Below are 16,932 nucleotides of genomic sequence, written 5' to 3'. Positions count from 1 at the left end.
CTGCTTCCCAAAGGGGTCCCAGTCCCGGCCTGGACACCAGCGAATGCCCAGATCGAGGTCCCAACCCAGGCCCCCCCTCCAGCCTCAGACCCTGGCCGGGCCCCCATCCCCGCCTCTGCCCTTGTTCCACCTCCTGTCACAAATCCCCGCCCCACCCCGGTCCCAACCCCATCCCCAGGGTTTGCTTAAGCCCAGGGCCCAAACGCTGCCCTCACTCCGGTCCCCATCACAGTCTGTTCCTCTGTCCCAACCCCTGCCCCTGTTCAAGCCCCGGCGCCCAGCCCAGCCCAGCCCATTGATTCAGCCTTTGCCCTCTTCTCTGTGTGTACCCGAGCCTCTCCCACCACCCACCCCGCTCTCTCACACCCTGCCCCTCTCCCAGCCTCGGCTCAGGTCTGGGCCCCAGCTGCCTCCAGCCCTGTTGCTGCTGTTGCTGTTTTCTGTCCTTGGCCCAGGGGCTGGTGAGTGCAGAAGCAGCGAGGACTGAGGCAGGGACGGGGTTCTGGCAGGGAGGGTGGACTGGGGGGATTCGGGAGAGGTGGGGCCTTGGTAACTAGATCCTTGGGGAAGAAGTGGGGAGAATCAGGGAGGAGAGTTCTTACCATCTGAGAGGAGTTGGGAGGGTCAGAAGAGAGGCAGCAGCTACTGTGGACTCGAGGCTCAGCAGGTCCTAGGACAGACACACCAAGGTTTCCTTTCCCGGTGTCTGTTCTGACCCCATTTTGACACTTGCTCTTCCAAGGAAGTCTTGCTCCTGCTCATAAAGTTTGATGGGAGAGACATATTCCCACACCAGACAGCCTCTAGTCCGCTGTTGGGAAGAGTTAGCCTAAACTCTTGAGATAGTAGGCATGAAAGCAGGGTTAAAAAAGCAGTTTTGAAAAGAACATGTAGCAAACAGATGGACATGGGTTAGTTGCCATTATAACGAGTTTTCTTCTTGTAATGAGTTTCGTTCCAAATAAGCTTGATTTGCCTAGGAATAATTCCTGATACTTTTTTGTTTGTTTTTATTAATCCTCACCTGAGGATATTTTCCCATTGATCTTTTGGAGAGAGTGGAAGAGAGAGGGAAAGTCAGAGAGAAACAACAATGTGAGAGAAACACATGAATTGGTTCCCTCCTGCACACGCCCCGACCAGGGCCCAGGTTGGGGAGGAGCCTGCAACGAAGGTATGTGCCCCCTCGGCTGGAATTGAACCCAGGACCCTTTGGTCCACAGGCCGATGCTCTGTCCACCGAGCCAAACCAGTTGGGCAATTCCTGACACTTTCAGAGCAGGGTTGAAACTCAGAGGCCATTTTACAGATGGGGAAACTGAGGCTCAACAGGGGAGCAGTTTGCTCAAGGTCATACGGCTTGTAAATGGCAGCATTGGGGCTAGGAAAAGGTTTACTAATTACTACCCCACACTAGTTTTTTTTTCACTGCAATATGTGCCTAATAGGGAAGCAAACCCAAGCAGGGAAAGACTGAAAGCACAGCCTGTCCTTCCCCCTGTCTTCCCACAAGGAGGCTTCATCACAAACTCTTCCTCCTTTGCCAGTTGTCAGCCTAGGGCTACCATCCAGCAAGAAAGTGATTTGGATAAGAGAGGGAGAGGTCCAACTTCTTAACAGGTGAAATGTGAGAGGAGGAGAGGGGCTCCTCCCTCTGGTCAGAGGAGTTGTGCCATAATGACGGTCCCATCCTAAGGAGATGATTATGGTCTTCATGCCCCAAACCTCAGCTACCTCTGGCAGTTGGCATTCTAGAAAGGATGGAAATGTGCCTGGGGGAATCTTTGGCACTAATAACTAACAAAGTAGCTGGGGCTGGGGGGCTGGGTTTCAGTGAGTTCTGGGGACCTGGTTCAGTGTACAGACTTGAGGAGATCAATGCATCCAAAGGCCACTGCCCCAAGCTCACTGGTGTCTGGAACTTACAGGTCTGAGTGTATTTCTGAGGGATCTGTGGGAATGCTGGGCATATGCAGTGTGTGTACATGACCGTGTGTTGGTGAGTGCAGGCACATGTATGTTGTATGGGGTGCAGGTGAGCCTGTGTGTCTTCTGAGTATGTTATATTATTGTGTAAGGGGAGAGTGCGTGTTGTGGCCCACACATGTTCTCTTCAGCTCTACCTGCTCCTGTAGACAGAGCACTGAAGTGTTAGCTTCCCAGTGGATTGTTCCCTGTTCGGATGCCTCTCATAACACATACAAGGAATCCATCTGCCCCCAGCCTGGCTCCTTGAAGGAGGGCGGTAGCCAGGTCAGTTTTTCAGTTTGGGTGAGGGGGAGTCCCTACTGTTGAGCCCAATTCATAGCTCCCATTTTTGTCATCATGGCTTCTTTGTTCATGAGCTCACTGGGCAAGCAAGAGCTGACTCGGGGAGGAGGCTGGCTGACAGCCCCAGAGCAGTAGAAAGTGGGGAGATGTGGTTTAAAGCACGATTGTCCAGAAGCAGGTTTAAGTGGTTTGGGGAGAATTGTCATGAGGTTGGAAAAGAGTGCTGCATGGGCCCGACTGCAGGCAGGGGTGCCTTAGTGCTGTGAATAGTCAGTCGCTGCCTGGGTAACTGTGGCCTGCCCCGCAGGAGTGCTCTGTGACCTAGGTCCTGGGGGCGTGATGCACTTTGCTTGAGGAGGGGCTGCCAGTGTCACAGGACCATAGCGGCACCATCGGTCTCAATACATGCTTATTGTTGGCTTCAGTCTCATTTCAGGAATGGGAGGTATCACCTGGGTCTCCTGGTTCTTGAGCTCTGACTGCATTTGCATAACCCAGACAGGCCTTACCATTCCAGAAAGTGACCTTTTTTTCCTACCTAGTGCTGTCATTAGCAGGGCCAGCCTTAGCCTCTGTGTGTCTGCACGTGTGTGTGTGTGTCTGCGTGTGTGCGTCTGCGTGTGTGTGTGTGTGTGTGTGTGTGTGTGTGTGTGTTTCAGGTGGAGGAAGAGACTCACCGGAGCTCCATTTGGAAATACTGGGGCATCCAGGACAGATTCATCTGAGCTTGCCTGGGGCCTTCCTCATGCTTCCTGTGGGACACAGCTCTGTAGGCCCAGGTGAAAGAAACCCCAAACCCAAGCTTGGAGTGAATGGGGCTGTGCCATGTCCGTTTGGTTCGTGTGCTCATTTGTCCATTGTTTCCCGAAGACCATTCGCTGTTTTTCATGAGCAGCTAGCTCTCTGAGGGTCTGCTCTGGGGTCTGGCCAAGATTTCTCCCTAAGAATAGCAATGGCTCACGTGACGACCCATCCTGGTACCAGCCTTGGGGAGGAGAAGCCTCCCTGCCCCCAGCAGAGGGTGCTCCAGACTCTGCTTTCTTGTGACAGGAGATTAGGCTATCAGTTTTTGGCTTTCTGCCTTCCGGTTGTCATAGCCAGGACTCCTAGGAAACCTATCTTCCCCATAGTTGGTTCATTTCCCTTCATCCCTCTTAGACACTTTGCCACTGCTCTCTCAGTGCTGCTCTGTGAGCCTCTGGCTCCTGGGCAGTGCTCAGCTTGCAAGGTGGCACGTCTTCCTTGCTGACAGTAGAGACTAACCAAGCCGTCTGAACTGGACAGAGTAGTCCTTGGTGTATCCATGGCCTTTGGAGATGAGCACAGGCCAATCTAGGGCCGGTGGCCTCCACTTCTCTGCAGGGTAACTCTTGAAGTTGCTGCAGCTCAGTGAGGTCCACCTTAACCAGGGCGCATCCTTCAGCCGCCTCCTTTTTCCCAGGTGCCTCTTTCTCTGTTATTTCAAAGACCTCATTTTTGGAGTTAAATCTCCCATTTCCAGAGAAGGAGATTGTCAGACTAGGTAAGCCCTGTGGGTATTTACTATTTGGCTGAAAACTGCCCCAACCCCTGAAGCTGTGATTTCCTAACTGTCTCACCTGCATTGGAGGCATCTTCTGGCCTTCTCTGGGGCTAGCCTTAAGTCTCCAGGCTGTCAGATTCCCCAGAACTTTGCCTGCCATTTGGGACTCTGCTATCCAGCTGAGCTACTGGGTTATTTTCACTGTTACAGCAGTCCTAGCTGCTGACACCAGACTTTCCTATTCACCTTGGCTTCACTCCTAACAGCCATGATCAGGTATCTTAGCATTTCATTTAGAGACAACCCTTCCCCTCCCCCTGCCCTGCGTATGAATATTCCCAAGAGGTTTGAGATTCCAGAAGGTCGCCAGCTGACTGCCTCCCTGGGGCTCCCTCTGGGAAGCCCCTCTGGCTGCTCATTCTGAGCCCTGGTGACCCCCGTTCCTTCCCTCCCAGGAGCTTTGTGGTGGCCTGCCAGCTCCTGTCCTTGCCTCTGCCACCCAAGCAGGCCCCTTGCAGACTCACCACACTTTCCCCTTCCCCCTCCTGCCCTGAGCCAGTGTACAGACAGCTCTTGTGAAGCTTCTGAGGATTTTTACTGCTCCTGACACAGGGGAACAGAAGGGGGAAGGAAATAAACAAGGAAGTTACACAGTTTCATGCTGACTCCCAAGCCCCACAGGGGGAGCTCTAGCCAGCTCTGTGGCCGAAGAGCCCGTGCCAACACACACACGCGCATGCTCACCGCCCACACCTCTGTTTTGTTAGGCTTGGTAACAGCAGAACAATGACTCCTAAGTGAGGGGAGCTGTGGGGTCATATAAAGGGCCCTGGTTTTGGATTTATACAGATCTAGGTTTAAGCCTCAGTTCCCTTATCTATAAAAACAGGTCATTTTTTCAAAGTCATTGTAAGGATTAAAGCAGATGACGGTTAGGGGCAGCATGAGTCCCAGTTCCCGTCTCAGAGAAGAGCATTTGTTGAGTTGGTGCTATTGGTGAGGAAGACTGGTGTGCCTGCTGCTTAACGGAAATGCCCTCTATCCTACCTGCCCCTTTCTTTCTCGCCTGCTCCCCAGGAGGCCTCTTCCTGACCGATTACTCCACCTGCTCACCCCGCAAGCTGAGTCCTTTCCGCTCCTTTGCCAGCACCGAACTCTTCCACTTCCATGTTCCCGAGGACACATTCCTGGCTGTTTGGAACCTCATCATCTTCAAGGAGCAGGGGGGATCCTTTGGGGACCACTGCCCAGACCAAAGTGTGACTGTGTGAGTGTCTGAGTTGACCTCCTGACCCTCACTTCTAACCCCAGACAGCTTTCCAAATGAAAGTGTGACTTTATGAGTATCTAAACTGACCCCTGGCCCCTGACCCCTGATCCTTGTTGAGGTTGCAGTATGACTGAGTGAGGGCCAAGACCTCTGTTTCATGATTACTTCAAGACCAAAATGTGACTGTGTGAGTGCCTGAGCCGACCTTTTACCCCTCTGTGCCGGCCCCTACCTGGATCCACTTTGTTGTATGTGTCAGTGTAGGGCAGTGATGGCGAACCTTTTGAGCTCGGCGTGTCAGCATTTTGAAAAACCCTAACTTAACTCTGGTGCCGTGTCACATATAGAAATTTTTTGGTATTTGCAACCATAGTAGAACAAAGACTTATATTTTTGATATTTATTTTATATATTCAAATGCCATTTAACAAAGAAAAATCAACCAAAAAAAGGAGTTCGCGTGTCACCTCTGACACACGTGTCATAGGTTCGCCATCACTGGTATAGGGAATCTACTTATTTACTGGTGATGAATGACTGTTATCCTTTCTTTTCCCCATTTCTCATCTCCCGCCTCATTGCCTGCTTTCTTCCTCTCCTCATTCTGGTCCCCAGGTATTTCCGGTCTGGGGCACCCCCTGTCATCAATCCTCTGCACACACACTTCCCAGGGGACACGGCTGTGCCTGGGGTTTTCTCACTGACCCTCAGCTGGACACTGCCCAACCGCACGTCAGGCATCTTTAACGTCAGCAGCCCCTTACCTGGGGACTGGTTCTTGGCTGCCCACCTTCCCCAGGCCCACGGCCACATCTCTGTCAAGGTGGGTTGATGTTGTCTAGGGCAGGAGAGGTCAGAGCTGCTTCTCCATCTGTGCTGAATTCCCCTCATGGTTACCTGGGACACCAGCCTTGTACCAGGATGGGAAACTGCATGAGGGTGGCTGGGATGGACCCTAGTTAGAGGCCAGCAGGTCACTTGGTGGGTCAAGATCTATCTGAGGCAATTTGGGAACCTTAGGAGGACATGGTGGGTCCATGTAAGCTGAAAGGCAAGTTCAGTGTCTCAGTCAGCCAGAGGCCCCAGCACTGCAGAGTAGTGGAAGCTACAAGGGTTAATCGAGGTGATCAGAAGCCACTAGGGACAAGTCAAATGCTGCTGCGCAAACCCAAGATAGCCCCACTGACTCTTGTAGACTACAGCCCAGTCAGTCCATCTGGGAGAATGCATTCCTCTCCTGTCATGATTTCAGCTCCCTACACCCTCGGGAAGACCATGCAAGAACACTCTGGGGCAGGGAGGACCTTCCTGTTAAAAGGAGGCTTTGGGCAGCTGGTGTCCATCCAGACTACCTTTGCCTACCTTTACTCCAGGTATCTGTACTGATTTCATAGAGCAGAGGTGGTTAACATCTGAAGTGTATGTTCAAAGGTCAGAATGCTTTTCCTAGCCGGTTTGGAAGGAAGGAAATGCCACAAAGATTTCCTGCCACTCCCGAGTGTTGGGCAGACTTTCTCCTTGTAGTAATAGGATCTATAGTTTTCTTACTCCTGTCGGCGGGAAGGAAGGGCGTGATAAGCTGGTCATTGTCAAGAGTGGGATGGCCAAGTGTGTGTGGTAAGGACTGAGCATGAGCAGAGAGAGGACTTAAAGAACAGGATGCTAAAGAGCATGAATGCTATCAGGGTTTGGCCATTGAGAATTGAGAGGGACATAAATTCCCAGTCAGGTGAAGATTTGATCTGGAGATCTCTCTCCAGGCTGAGTTCCTTGCCGGGAGGAGCTCTGTGGCTGTGGTAGACTCACCTCTCTTCCTCCTACTGTAGCTGAATGAGCTGAGAATCCCACAGGGACATGTGTACTGGTACTGCTGTTTTCAGAATGGGAACTAGGGCTGATGGAATGTCTGGAGGCCTCGATGATAGGCTGTTTTTCCTGAGAGGGATGCACAAGAGAACTTGCTGTCAAAGTCTGGGAGCCCTCTAGATGAAAGCATGTTGGCGCTCACCTGGAAATGGCTCTGGGTTCTAGGTAGGTCTTGACTCCTATCAGAACTAAGGGTTATTCTATTTGGAGGACTGTCTTAGGTCTTTGGTCAAATTCCAAAGAGCCAGTTCCTCATCCTAACTCTGATCCTGGACTTTCTTTGTTAGGACTAGCAGGGAAAATCTTTCTGAAGCTCTGTTCTGGTTATCCAAAAACTTTTCTGGGTGGTCAGGAGGAAATAGGGACCTAGGCCTGGGTTGATATTATGGGAGCTGAAGCCTAGTTAGGAGAGGTCAGAACCAGGTTTGGTTGACATACCCATTTGCAACTAGATATAGCAAGAGGGGTGTGGGGGACTTGGTACTGCAAGCTGGAGCCCTATCCAGCAGAGCTCCCTGCAGTGTGGTGAGACTAGAGAGAAGAGGGCACAGTTACACCTTGCCCATGAATGTCAGCAGACCTGGACACCATGAGAGATGTAGCTCTTCAGTTAGGCCTGTTCTAGAGGTTCAACGGGTGAGGATGGGGAAGAAAGGATCATCTTTGTAGTCCCTCTGAGAATTTGACTACCTTTAGGAATCTTAAATGAGCTTCTAAGGATTCCTTAAGTTTTTTTGTTAATTCCCTAGATTCTAGCCTGTGGGTGGATTATCCAGAACATTTCTCCAGGGCTCCATCTTCTCAAATTGCTTTTTCCTTATTCCAGGTCTTGACTTCCTGTGAGGCTTGGCCAACACAGGAAGTATTGTGGGTTCAGGGATATCCTTGGGTGGAGACTGAAAAGTCCTAGCAATAAGAAGGCAGGACTGCCTCCTTAGTTTTGGGGGTAAGCTCAGACCTTCCTTTAGACCTTAGTCCTTAAGTACCTGCTTTGTCCCAGGCCTTGGGTTGAGTGCTAGGGACACAAATAAATAAGAAATATGGTAGTGAGATATAAGAGGTGTTTTGAGAGGACAAAGGAGAGATGGCTAACTCAGCTTGTAGAGGTGGTCTTAGGAAACTGTTAGAAGGTGAGGCCTGAAGTTGAGAAGGCAAGGAAAGGCATTGCAGGGTAGGTGTAGCATGGGCTAAAGCTTGAGAACTGTAGTGGTTCAGTGTGGGGTGGTTGTTGGGATGGGTAAGGGAGTGGGAGGGGCGAGCAGAGGCCTGATCATGAAGGATCTAGAAGTTTGAACTTTATCCTGAGAGTGATAGAAAACCTTAGGAGGTTGTTAAAGGGAAGTGACTTATCTGGTCCAGGCCACTATCCTGAGCTCTGGTCCCACACTTCTGCTAGCCAATGTGTCTGTGTTATTCACCACTGTATTCCCAGCACCCAGCACAGAGCCTGGCACATCGTGGGGGTGTGGCAAATTTTTGTTGCCCTTCTGCCATCTTCTCAAACTCATATTGTCCAAAACTGATCTCACTTCTGCTTTCCTCTCCTCTTTCTATCACCCTCTTCCATCTTGACCCATGCCCTCCATCTCCTTGCCTTTCCTGTCTCGGAACATGTGTTCATCCTGTGATGTCCAGCTGCCAGTCTGCCCTAAAGGGCTGGCCTTTGAACTGTGGGTAACATCTGGCACCCAAATGGCTCATTATGGGCAAGTTCTCCAAAATATCTGGGGCACAGTTCTCCTTGAATGCTTCCTCTCCCCAGCCTAAGATTTGAAAGTAACTGACAGCAGGTAAAATAATGAAAATCACGATAAGGAAACCAAATAAGCAGATTGTACAGAAGAAAGGATTTGGTTGAATCCATCAACTAGGATGAAACATGGCTCAGTATCTCAACTGAAGAGGTTAAAACCTGCTAACAGCTCTCATTATGCTCTTCCTCCTCCTCAATTATTTTGTTTGTGTTTTGAATAGGTAATAAATGCACCCGGTACAACATTCGAAAGGTACAAAAGGCAGTGAAAAGTAAGTCTTCCTTTTCCCTTGCCTCCCTTACAGTTCCCACTTCCCCTCTCCAGAGTTAACTAGTAACTAGCTGTTAATGAGCTCCTTACATCACTCTTCCCTTCTTGAAGGACCCTTCTCTTGGCCTTTACAGAACTCTCCTGGTTTTCCTCTTGCCCACTGCCCACTCCTTCTCTGCCTCCCTTCCCTGGTGTCTTCTCTGCTTGATCAAACATATTGTGGGGCTTCAATGCTTGGTCCTGGGACAGCTCCTTTCTTATTTATCTATTCTCTTTTTAAAAATATATTTTATTGATTTTACAGAGAGGAAGGGAGAGAGATAGAGAGTTAGAAACATCGATGAGAGAGAAACATCGATCAGCTGCCTCCTGCACATCTCCTACTGGGGATGTGCCTGCAACCCAGGTACATGCCCTTGACCGGAATCAAACCCGGGACCTTTCAGTCCTCAGGCCGATGCTCCATCCACTGAGCCAAACCGGTTTCGGCAATATCTATTCTCTATTAGATATCTCCAGCACAATAATTTTAAGTACCACTTATAAGTTATAACTTATAACCTATAAGCTAATGCCTTCCAAGGGTATTCAGTCAGTCCTAATTTCTTTGAATCTCAGACTTTATATCCACCTGCTTACTTGACATCTTCAATTAGATATCTAAGAAATGTCTCAAATTAGCCTGTACAAATCAAAGCCAAAAGCAAAAATCTCTCCAGTTCCCATTTCACTTCTCCCAGTCCAAGTCTTTTCTTTCTTTAGTCTTCTCAGTAAATGGCACTGCCATTCACTGATGGCTCAAGCTCCACATTTAGATGTCATACTTGATTCTTCTCCCCCCCCCTCACTTCTCTACAATCAATTCATAAAGAAAAGTCTCATTGAGTCTATTTCTAAAAGCATGTCCTTTATGCATCTACTTCTATTTCCACTCTTAGCACACCTGCCCTCAGCTTTCTCCTGGGCCACCACAGTAACCTTTGAAGTGGTTTCCCTGCTTCCACTCTTGTCCCCTGTAGTCTGACCAACACTCATTTATGTACATGTTGATTACTGCTGACCAACGGTGGGTGAGGGACTGACATGTAGTGGGTACTGGGATATTCTCACGAAGAAGGCCAAGTGATTTGGGGGCATCTTCAGTCTGCAAGCCCCCTCCAGAGCCTGGGACTGGCCACCCTGCTTAGGCCTTTCTAAAGAAACCCGGCCCAGCCATACTAGGACGGTCACAGAATCAATCTAGGGTGTACTGTTCCTGCTTCTTTCAGACTGTTTCCCACACCACTTCTCACTTTGCCCCTCTTGGTTTCCCAAGTTTCCAGGCTTTGACTCTGTTCCTTCCATGACAGCTGATGTTGACTCAGTTTGGACTCTCACTTGGCTTTTGCCTTGGCTGTTCTTGACGACTTTCATTCTGGTGCCCTTTCATTAGCACCATCACAGGGTGAAGGTCGCTGAATCTCTGCACCTTCCCTGGTCTCCACTGAGTGCGCCTCTCTACAATAAGGAGGGCTATTAGATGTGCGCCTTATACAGGAAGGAGCACATCTTAACCACTGAGGTATGCCCACTGATCCTTCGGTTAAACCACTAGCAAGCAATATATGGAGTTTTTCTTTCCCCAAACTGTCCAAGAAGGAAACGGGCCCCCTCCCGAGCATGGGCGCTGGCCTTTGGGGATCATTCACCACAAGAGGGCTGTGGGTGATTCCTGTTGTGGGAAGTGGGGTTGATGAAATGGCTTGTGCTAGTAGTTCTGGTCCTTAGGGTTTGATATCAAAGATGAGGGACATTTGCTTTGGGTATCAGAGATTGTGGTCCCTGAGAAATGAGGGATTTAGGAGTTCTCTGAAGGTACACTTGTTTTTTTTTGTGTGTGTGTGTTTTTTGGTATACTCTTTTTGATCTCCACTCTTTAACTCAGCAGGTATTTTTTTAGCATCTAGTGTTTGCCAGGTGGTGTGCTAGGCATTAGGGATGCAGTGATGCAAAAATCACAGGGAAATTCCAGGCAGAGGGTGATGGGACTTTCTGGCCTTGCATCCTTCAAGGCCGCCTTCCAGCTTTCCTGGAACTCTGTGCCTTGCCTGGCTAGCCCCATGGCGTGGAACTCAGTGGCATGTCAGAGCCTGGAACTTTTGCAGAACAGGTTTAGAGCTATGTCTCGGTCAGAATAAACACATAAGTGAACAGTGGCCTCTAGTTTATTGGGCCGCACAAGGTCCTCTAATCTCAGAAGATCAGAGAACCCTAATGAGGAGGCCCCTCCTCCCCTGAACTGCGCCACTTTCAGGGCTTAGATGCTGCAAATGCTGCAGAGACGGAACTGGAGTCAGTGGGACTGTCTGCTGGAGCTGTGTGGGTTAGGGGTGGTGTCAACTGAGAAGGGCCAGGGGTCTGATCCAGAGGAGCAGGGAGATGTGGCTGTGCTCTAGCCTGAGCAGAAGGAGCAGAGCAGTGGGAGGGGAGACAGAAGGCAGGCTTTGGCTTCATAAACGTCAGAGCTGCCCTCAGCTGTGTTGATTCATTTCTTCATTGATTCCAGCAAACTCATCTGTGAGGTGTACACTTTACAGTAGGCTCTGTGTCTGGAGGAACAAAAATAAGACCAGGTTTCTATTCTCAAGATGTGTACAGTCTGAAGGTTGCCTGGGAGGTAAAGAGTGGCCCTTCCCTGGGGGTGTTAGAGCAGAGCATGGACAGGTAGGTGGGAAGGGCAGGTGGGGAATGAAGGAAATTAGACTCACACTATGGGGGAGGGAGGAGGTTTGGATTGGAGGCCTCATGCAGCTTTACAATGCCCCAGAGCCAGTGTTGTAAGGTCCTGAGGGTGTGGTGAGGGGTTGGGGTGGTTTGAGATGGCCTTGAGGGGCTGTTCAGGAATGCTCAGGAGGAGGGACTAGATTGCAGGCGGAGCGGGCTGGGCCTGATTGTCAGAAGGGCCTGGTTTTGAATCCCAAACTTCAGCCAAGGCTGGGATCACAGCAGATCCTGCAGACCCAGGAGGGACAGAGCTAATCCAGCAGGAAGGACCCGGAACTTAGACGTCAGTCACTGCCCTGGGAGCAGGAGGCCAGAGGAGGTGTCTCCCTCCCCCTCCCCAGTGGTCATTTCTGTTCACCTTGCTTTAGCAGCGCCCTTGCTGTCTCTCCCCTCCTGCCACCCCTGCTTCTGTCTTAGGGTCTCCAGGATGAGTGTCAGTACCTCCTTCAGCCGCAGCTGATTGTCCGGCGTTTACTGGACGTCGCTGTGCTGGTGCCTGGCCGTCCCTCAGAGCAAACGCTCTCCCCCCACAATCGCTCAGCCCTATACAAGTAAGTTGAGTCCCCACCCCCCAAACCTAGCCCTTTCCTTCTTCCCTCCCTGACCTCAACTAGGGAACAGGGTTTTCTTGGCCTCTAAGCCCATCTGCCTGTTCCTGCTGTCCCTCTGGCCACCCTGGACTGCTGGGCCACCCAGAGCCCCCAGGGTGGGTTGGACTTCTGCCTCCCTCTCCCCCAGCACAGAGAGGAGGACCTGAAAAGGCCTCCCATTCTGGTGTCCCTAACTGCCCCGTGCCCCCTTCTCCCTAGTGCTGCCCTCATTCTGGTGTCCCTAACTGCCCCGTGCCCCCTTCTCCCTAGTGCTGCCCTCATTCTGGTGTCCCTCACTGCCCCGTGCCCCCTTCTCCCTCGTGCTGCCCTCATTCTCATGTCCCGCTCACCTTTCTCACCCCCAAACTCTCCTCTGCCCAGGGTCTTCGTGCCCAGCTTCACTTACAGGGTTTCAGCACAGTTGGTGTGTGTGGGGGGCCGAGGGGCATCCGCCTGCCCCCTGACACTTCGCCTACGTCCCAAGGCCCCACCCCTGCACAACTCAAGCTCTGTGGCATGTGGAGGTGCCTCAGTATGCCAGCTGGAGCTAGCGCTGCCCCCCTGGGGGCGCTGGGTCTACGTGCGCGTGGAGACACCGTCCCGGGGCTCTGGCAGGACCATCCGCTTCCAGCTGTGTGTGCGGTTGCAAGGTCAGAAGCCCACATCTGCCCCAGCCACCCAGGTTGTGTTGACATCGGTGACTGGGAAGAGGCATGCATGTGGCTGTGACCATTGCCCCTCTGCCATGTCCCTACAATCTCCCTGACCCCACCCAGGCTCCTTCACACTCCCTGAAGCCCTTCCACTTGGAGCTTGAAATCATCGGAAAGCGTTCAGATCATTTTCCCACCACTTGGGGCTCACGAAGGAACCTGATTACTCTCCTTAATTTAATCTCTCTTTCAGTTTCCTGAGTAGGCAGGGACAGCTAGGACCTCTGGGACACTGGCCTTGCAAAAGCCCATGCAAGTCAGTGAGAGGGCAGTCATTTGTTTCAACATGTCCTTTGGGAGGGAGAAATGACCTCGATTCCCTCCAACATGACATTCTATTAGCTGTGACCAGTAGGAAATCCCTGGGCCCTATCCTGTGACCCTGGATGCCCCACACTCCCAAGGGACATTTGATGCTAGTTCTCACCCCTCCCACCCTTCGCTAAATCCTGTCTGGCTCAGATCTGGTTTGTGGTGGGGCTGAAGGGCTGTGAGGGTGGCAGGCCTCAGCTCTGATTTCCTTTACTCCACAGAGTGCCCGAAGCCCAACCTGTCTCGGGCCCTGGCCCCTGGAGCTGCCATGAACATGCCCCAGTCACTGGGCAACCAACCATTGCCCTTAGAGCCACCATCCCTGGGTGCCCCCGTGGAAGGGCCTGGGGCCACATCTCCACCTGAGCACTGCTGGCCAGTGCGCCCGACTCTGCGCAATGAGCTGGACACCTTCTCCGTCCACTTCTACATCTTCTTTGGCCCCAGCGTGGCCCTCCCCCCTGAGCGCCCTGCTGTATTTGGCCTGAGGCTGCTGCCGGTGCTGGACAGTGGAGGTGTCCTTAGCCTGGAGCTCCATCTCAATGCGGTACTTGGTGGAGAGGGGGAGGTTGCCCCTGTGGGGGAACTTGAGAGAGAGAGTGACAGGTGTGGAAGACTATGCAGGTCGCTTTCACCCAACTTTAAGATTAGAGACCATGTCAGCCCAATTCTGGTCAACAAACATGCCCTGGGTGTTGACTCTACTGCGAATGGGCAATTCAGAATGGTCCAGATTTCCCCAGTTTTGTAGCTGATCCGCCCACTGACTAAGGGCCTCTCTCTATGGCAGGTGTTCACTTATCTCCTGTGATGGGACGTTCACCTACAGAGGCCATGTTTAGACAGCTCCCGTTGCTAATGGCAGTCTTGACATTCCATGCAAACCTACCTCTGTGGATTTTTATGATCTGATCTTTGTTTTGCCCCAGAAGCTATATTTCAGTGAATCTATCCCAGTCCTTTTAAAAAAAGTTAAAGACTTGATTTTTCAGAGCAGTGTTATAGAAAAATTGAGTGGAAAGTACAGAGAGTTTCCGTGTCCCCTCTCTTACCCCATATGGTCTCCCCAATTATTCACACCTTGTATTAGTGTGTGCATTTGTTATATCCCTGTCCTATTTTAGCAGCCCTTCAGATGCCCCTCAACCTTCTCAAAGCTGAAAAATATCAGCATCTTAGAGCTTTCCCCATCCTCTGTTGTCTCCTTTGGTCAAACCTCTGGTCTGCATGTCTCTGTAATAAATGGTCTGAAGTGGTCTGACCATGGTGTGTGTGCAGCCTGTGATCATATCACCTCTCTCTGCTCCTGCATCACACCGATCACCTGCAGTTTGGGGTGAATGAAGATCTCTGGGTCTTTTTCCTTTCCTTCCTTTTTATTTTCTTCAAAAACAATTTTATTCACTTACTTTTTAATTATAGAAATAACAGAATCACAGGTAAACTTTGGAAAATAGAGGAAGACATCCTCATAAAACAGCTGCTTAGTCTTTGGTGTCTATCTTCCCAGTCCCTTTCCATATTAACTTCTTATGTACCTAATTGTAACCAAGGGGCATACATATTTTGTGCCCTGCGCCTGGTTCATGTGACCTGCTGCCAAGTCCTAGCTCATATTTTTGTAGTGAACTGTTTAACCCCAATGGAAGAATTTATGTTCATCTTTGAGGCATTGCCTAAAGACACTGGTTTGGGTCTTGGGCTTTCTCCACTATGGTAATTCACATACTTGAAAAGCCAGCCTTCTGTACCTCTTAGTCATTATTTTCAGCATTGGGTAAGACTGGGCTGAGGGCAGAGTCTTGTATCAGGCCATTAGCAACTCTCTTTGGTTAGCATTGATCCAGTAGGATCCCTCAGCCAGGGATCCTTTTAATTCTACTATCCCCCAGCTCCGGGGCAGGGGCCATTTTCCTATGCACCGGCCTGAGATCTGGTCTGTGGCTTGATGCGGTCTTTTATGGTACATGGCTCAGAACTTCCAAGTGCTCCTGCTGGTCAGGACAAAGCTGATTCTTCAACCTGAAGATGCTCCTTATTTTTATACCCAAATTCTGTTTGACTCTGTTCTGGCTGAACACTGTACGTTGTGTTTGCTATTGCCATGCCTTTGGGCAATGACAGTGAAGTCTTGGTTTGATCTTGATGCTGTGGAGCCCATATCTGAGGCCAGCCGCACCCATACTTGTTCTTCCTCAGTATCCTGAGAGTAGAGGCCCAGTCCTGGGCAGCCCCTTACCCTGTCCCTCTCTGCATTCTTGTCCATTTACTCTAAGGGGCATCTATCTGCTTACATTCTACCTTTCTGCATGCTATGGCCCTTGCTACACACCTCAGATAGCTGTTGGATTTATTTTGAAAGGAATCTTGGCACATTTGTCATTCATGCCCCCCCCCCAAAGACTTTTATTGAATAATACTTTGGCATATTGTCCAGAGCTTGCATGGAGGAAAGTTGTGAGCAAGTTGTATGAAATTCAGTCTTGCTGTTGAGGACAGGATGCATGACAGCACACAAGCTTCTTTGATGAGGACTTACCTGAGAACTTCTGGATGCTGTACTTCTGTGCCTCTGATTAACCTTTATCTGATGGACTTACAAATCTGATCACTCATCATGTTTCCTTCTTTGCTTTGGTTGCTTGGGAAGTCAGCATCAAATATATGGCCCACATTTAGGAGCAGATTTTATTGCTCTATCCTGAGTTTTCAATTTCCCTCATGCATTTATTTTATCTTATATGTTATTTAATAAGCTGCCTCAAATCCTTCTGGAGGTGAGCTTATGGCAACCTGCTACCTTTATTCCCTTAGACATCCCTTTACATTTACTCCTATGGATATCCGGTTTCTTTAAATCCCAGCCAGGCTGCTACATTTAATCCCTCAGGCATTCTGTTACCACCCTGAGTACCTGATCATTTCACCGGGGGAAGAGGACATTTCTTTACATGCCTCCTGCCCTCAGACTCCGGTGAAGAGGTGAAGATGATTGAAAACCTTAGTTACCTTTGTTCACAACTAGTTTCTATATCCAGCAACAGCACCTCTTCCCTTCCCCGCAACAAGCTAGAGAAGATTGAAAAAAGGGGGGTCTTCTCTTTAGCCCGAACAGTTTAAAAATTCTGCCCAAAGGATTCAGAATTGGGCCTTGCCTTTTCACCAGTCTTTGAGGCATCTCTGATGTGGGGGATTTGGTGTCTGCCAAGGTTCTGTGTTCTAAAAAGGGAGGAGGGATTGGCTTTGGTGTTGAGCACCTGCAGGAATGTGAGGTCCCTGGAGGCGTGTGGAGTCTGGGGTGGCGGTGGTGGCAGGACCTGGCGGGTGGGACAGCTTCATCTTCACTCCGCCCTCCCCAGAGCTCCCTGCGCCAGGAAAATGTGACCGTGTTTGGATGCCTGACTCACGAGGTGCCTTTGAGCCTGGGGGATGCAGCAGTGACTTGTTCCAAAGGTGAGGGTGAGGAAGGGGGCAGGGAGAGAAGGCTGGTAGTCCCGAGCAGGGGCGGGCACGGGGTGGGGGTGGCGTGGAGGAAGGATGGGCTAGGCCCTAGGGTCTCGGGGAAGCGGGCCAGCGCAGGTGAGTGAGGATTCTTTACCTT

General features: G+C 50.6%; 1 protein-coding gene across 1 annotated transcript in view; it reads left to right on the top strand.

The window, feature by feature from the left end:
- The first annotated feature begins 6 nt into the window (after positions 1 to 6).
- Positions 7 to 16,932, top strand: part of TMEM8B (transmembrane protein 8B) — a 22,641-nt gene continuing 5,715 nt past the window's right edge. The window contains exons 1-7 of the mRNA XM_006758497.2: positions 7 to 461; positions 4,871 to 5,060; positions 5,679 to 5,886; positions 12,134 to 12,267; positions 12,688 to 12,956; positions 13,553 to 13,878; positions 16,691 to 16,908. Coding sequence (XP_006758560.1) covers positions 44 to 461; positions 4,871 to 5,060; positions 5,679 to 5,886; positions 12,134 to 12,267; positions 12,688 to 12,956; positions 13,553 to 13,878; positions 16,691 to 16,908 — 1,763 coding nt within the window. The 5' untranslated portion in view covers positions 7 to 43. The remainder of the gene's footprint in view (positions 462 to 4,870; positions 5,061 to 5,678; positions 5,887 to 12,133; positions 12,268 to 12,687; positions 12,957 to 13,552; positions 13,879 to 16,690; positions 16,909 to 16,932) is intronic.

Source organism: Myotis davidii, unplaced genomic scaffold, assembly GCF_000327345.1.
Source record: "Myotis davidii unplaced genomic scaffold, ASM32734v1 scaffold534, whole genome shotgun sequence".
Classification (NCBI taxonomy): Eukaryota; Metazoa; Chordata; class Mammalia; order Chiroptera; family Vespertilionidae; genus Myotis; species Myotis davidii.
Note: the sequence above shows the minus strand (reverse complement) of the source record. Positions and strands in the feature narration are given on the sequence as shown.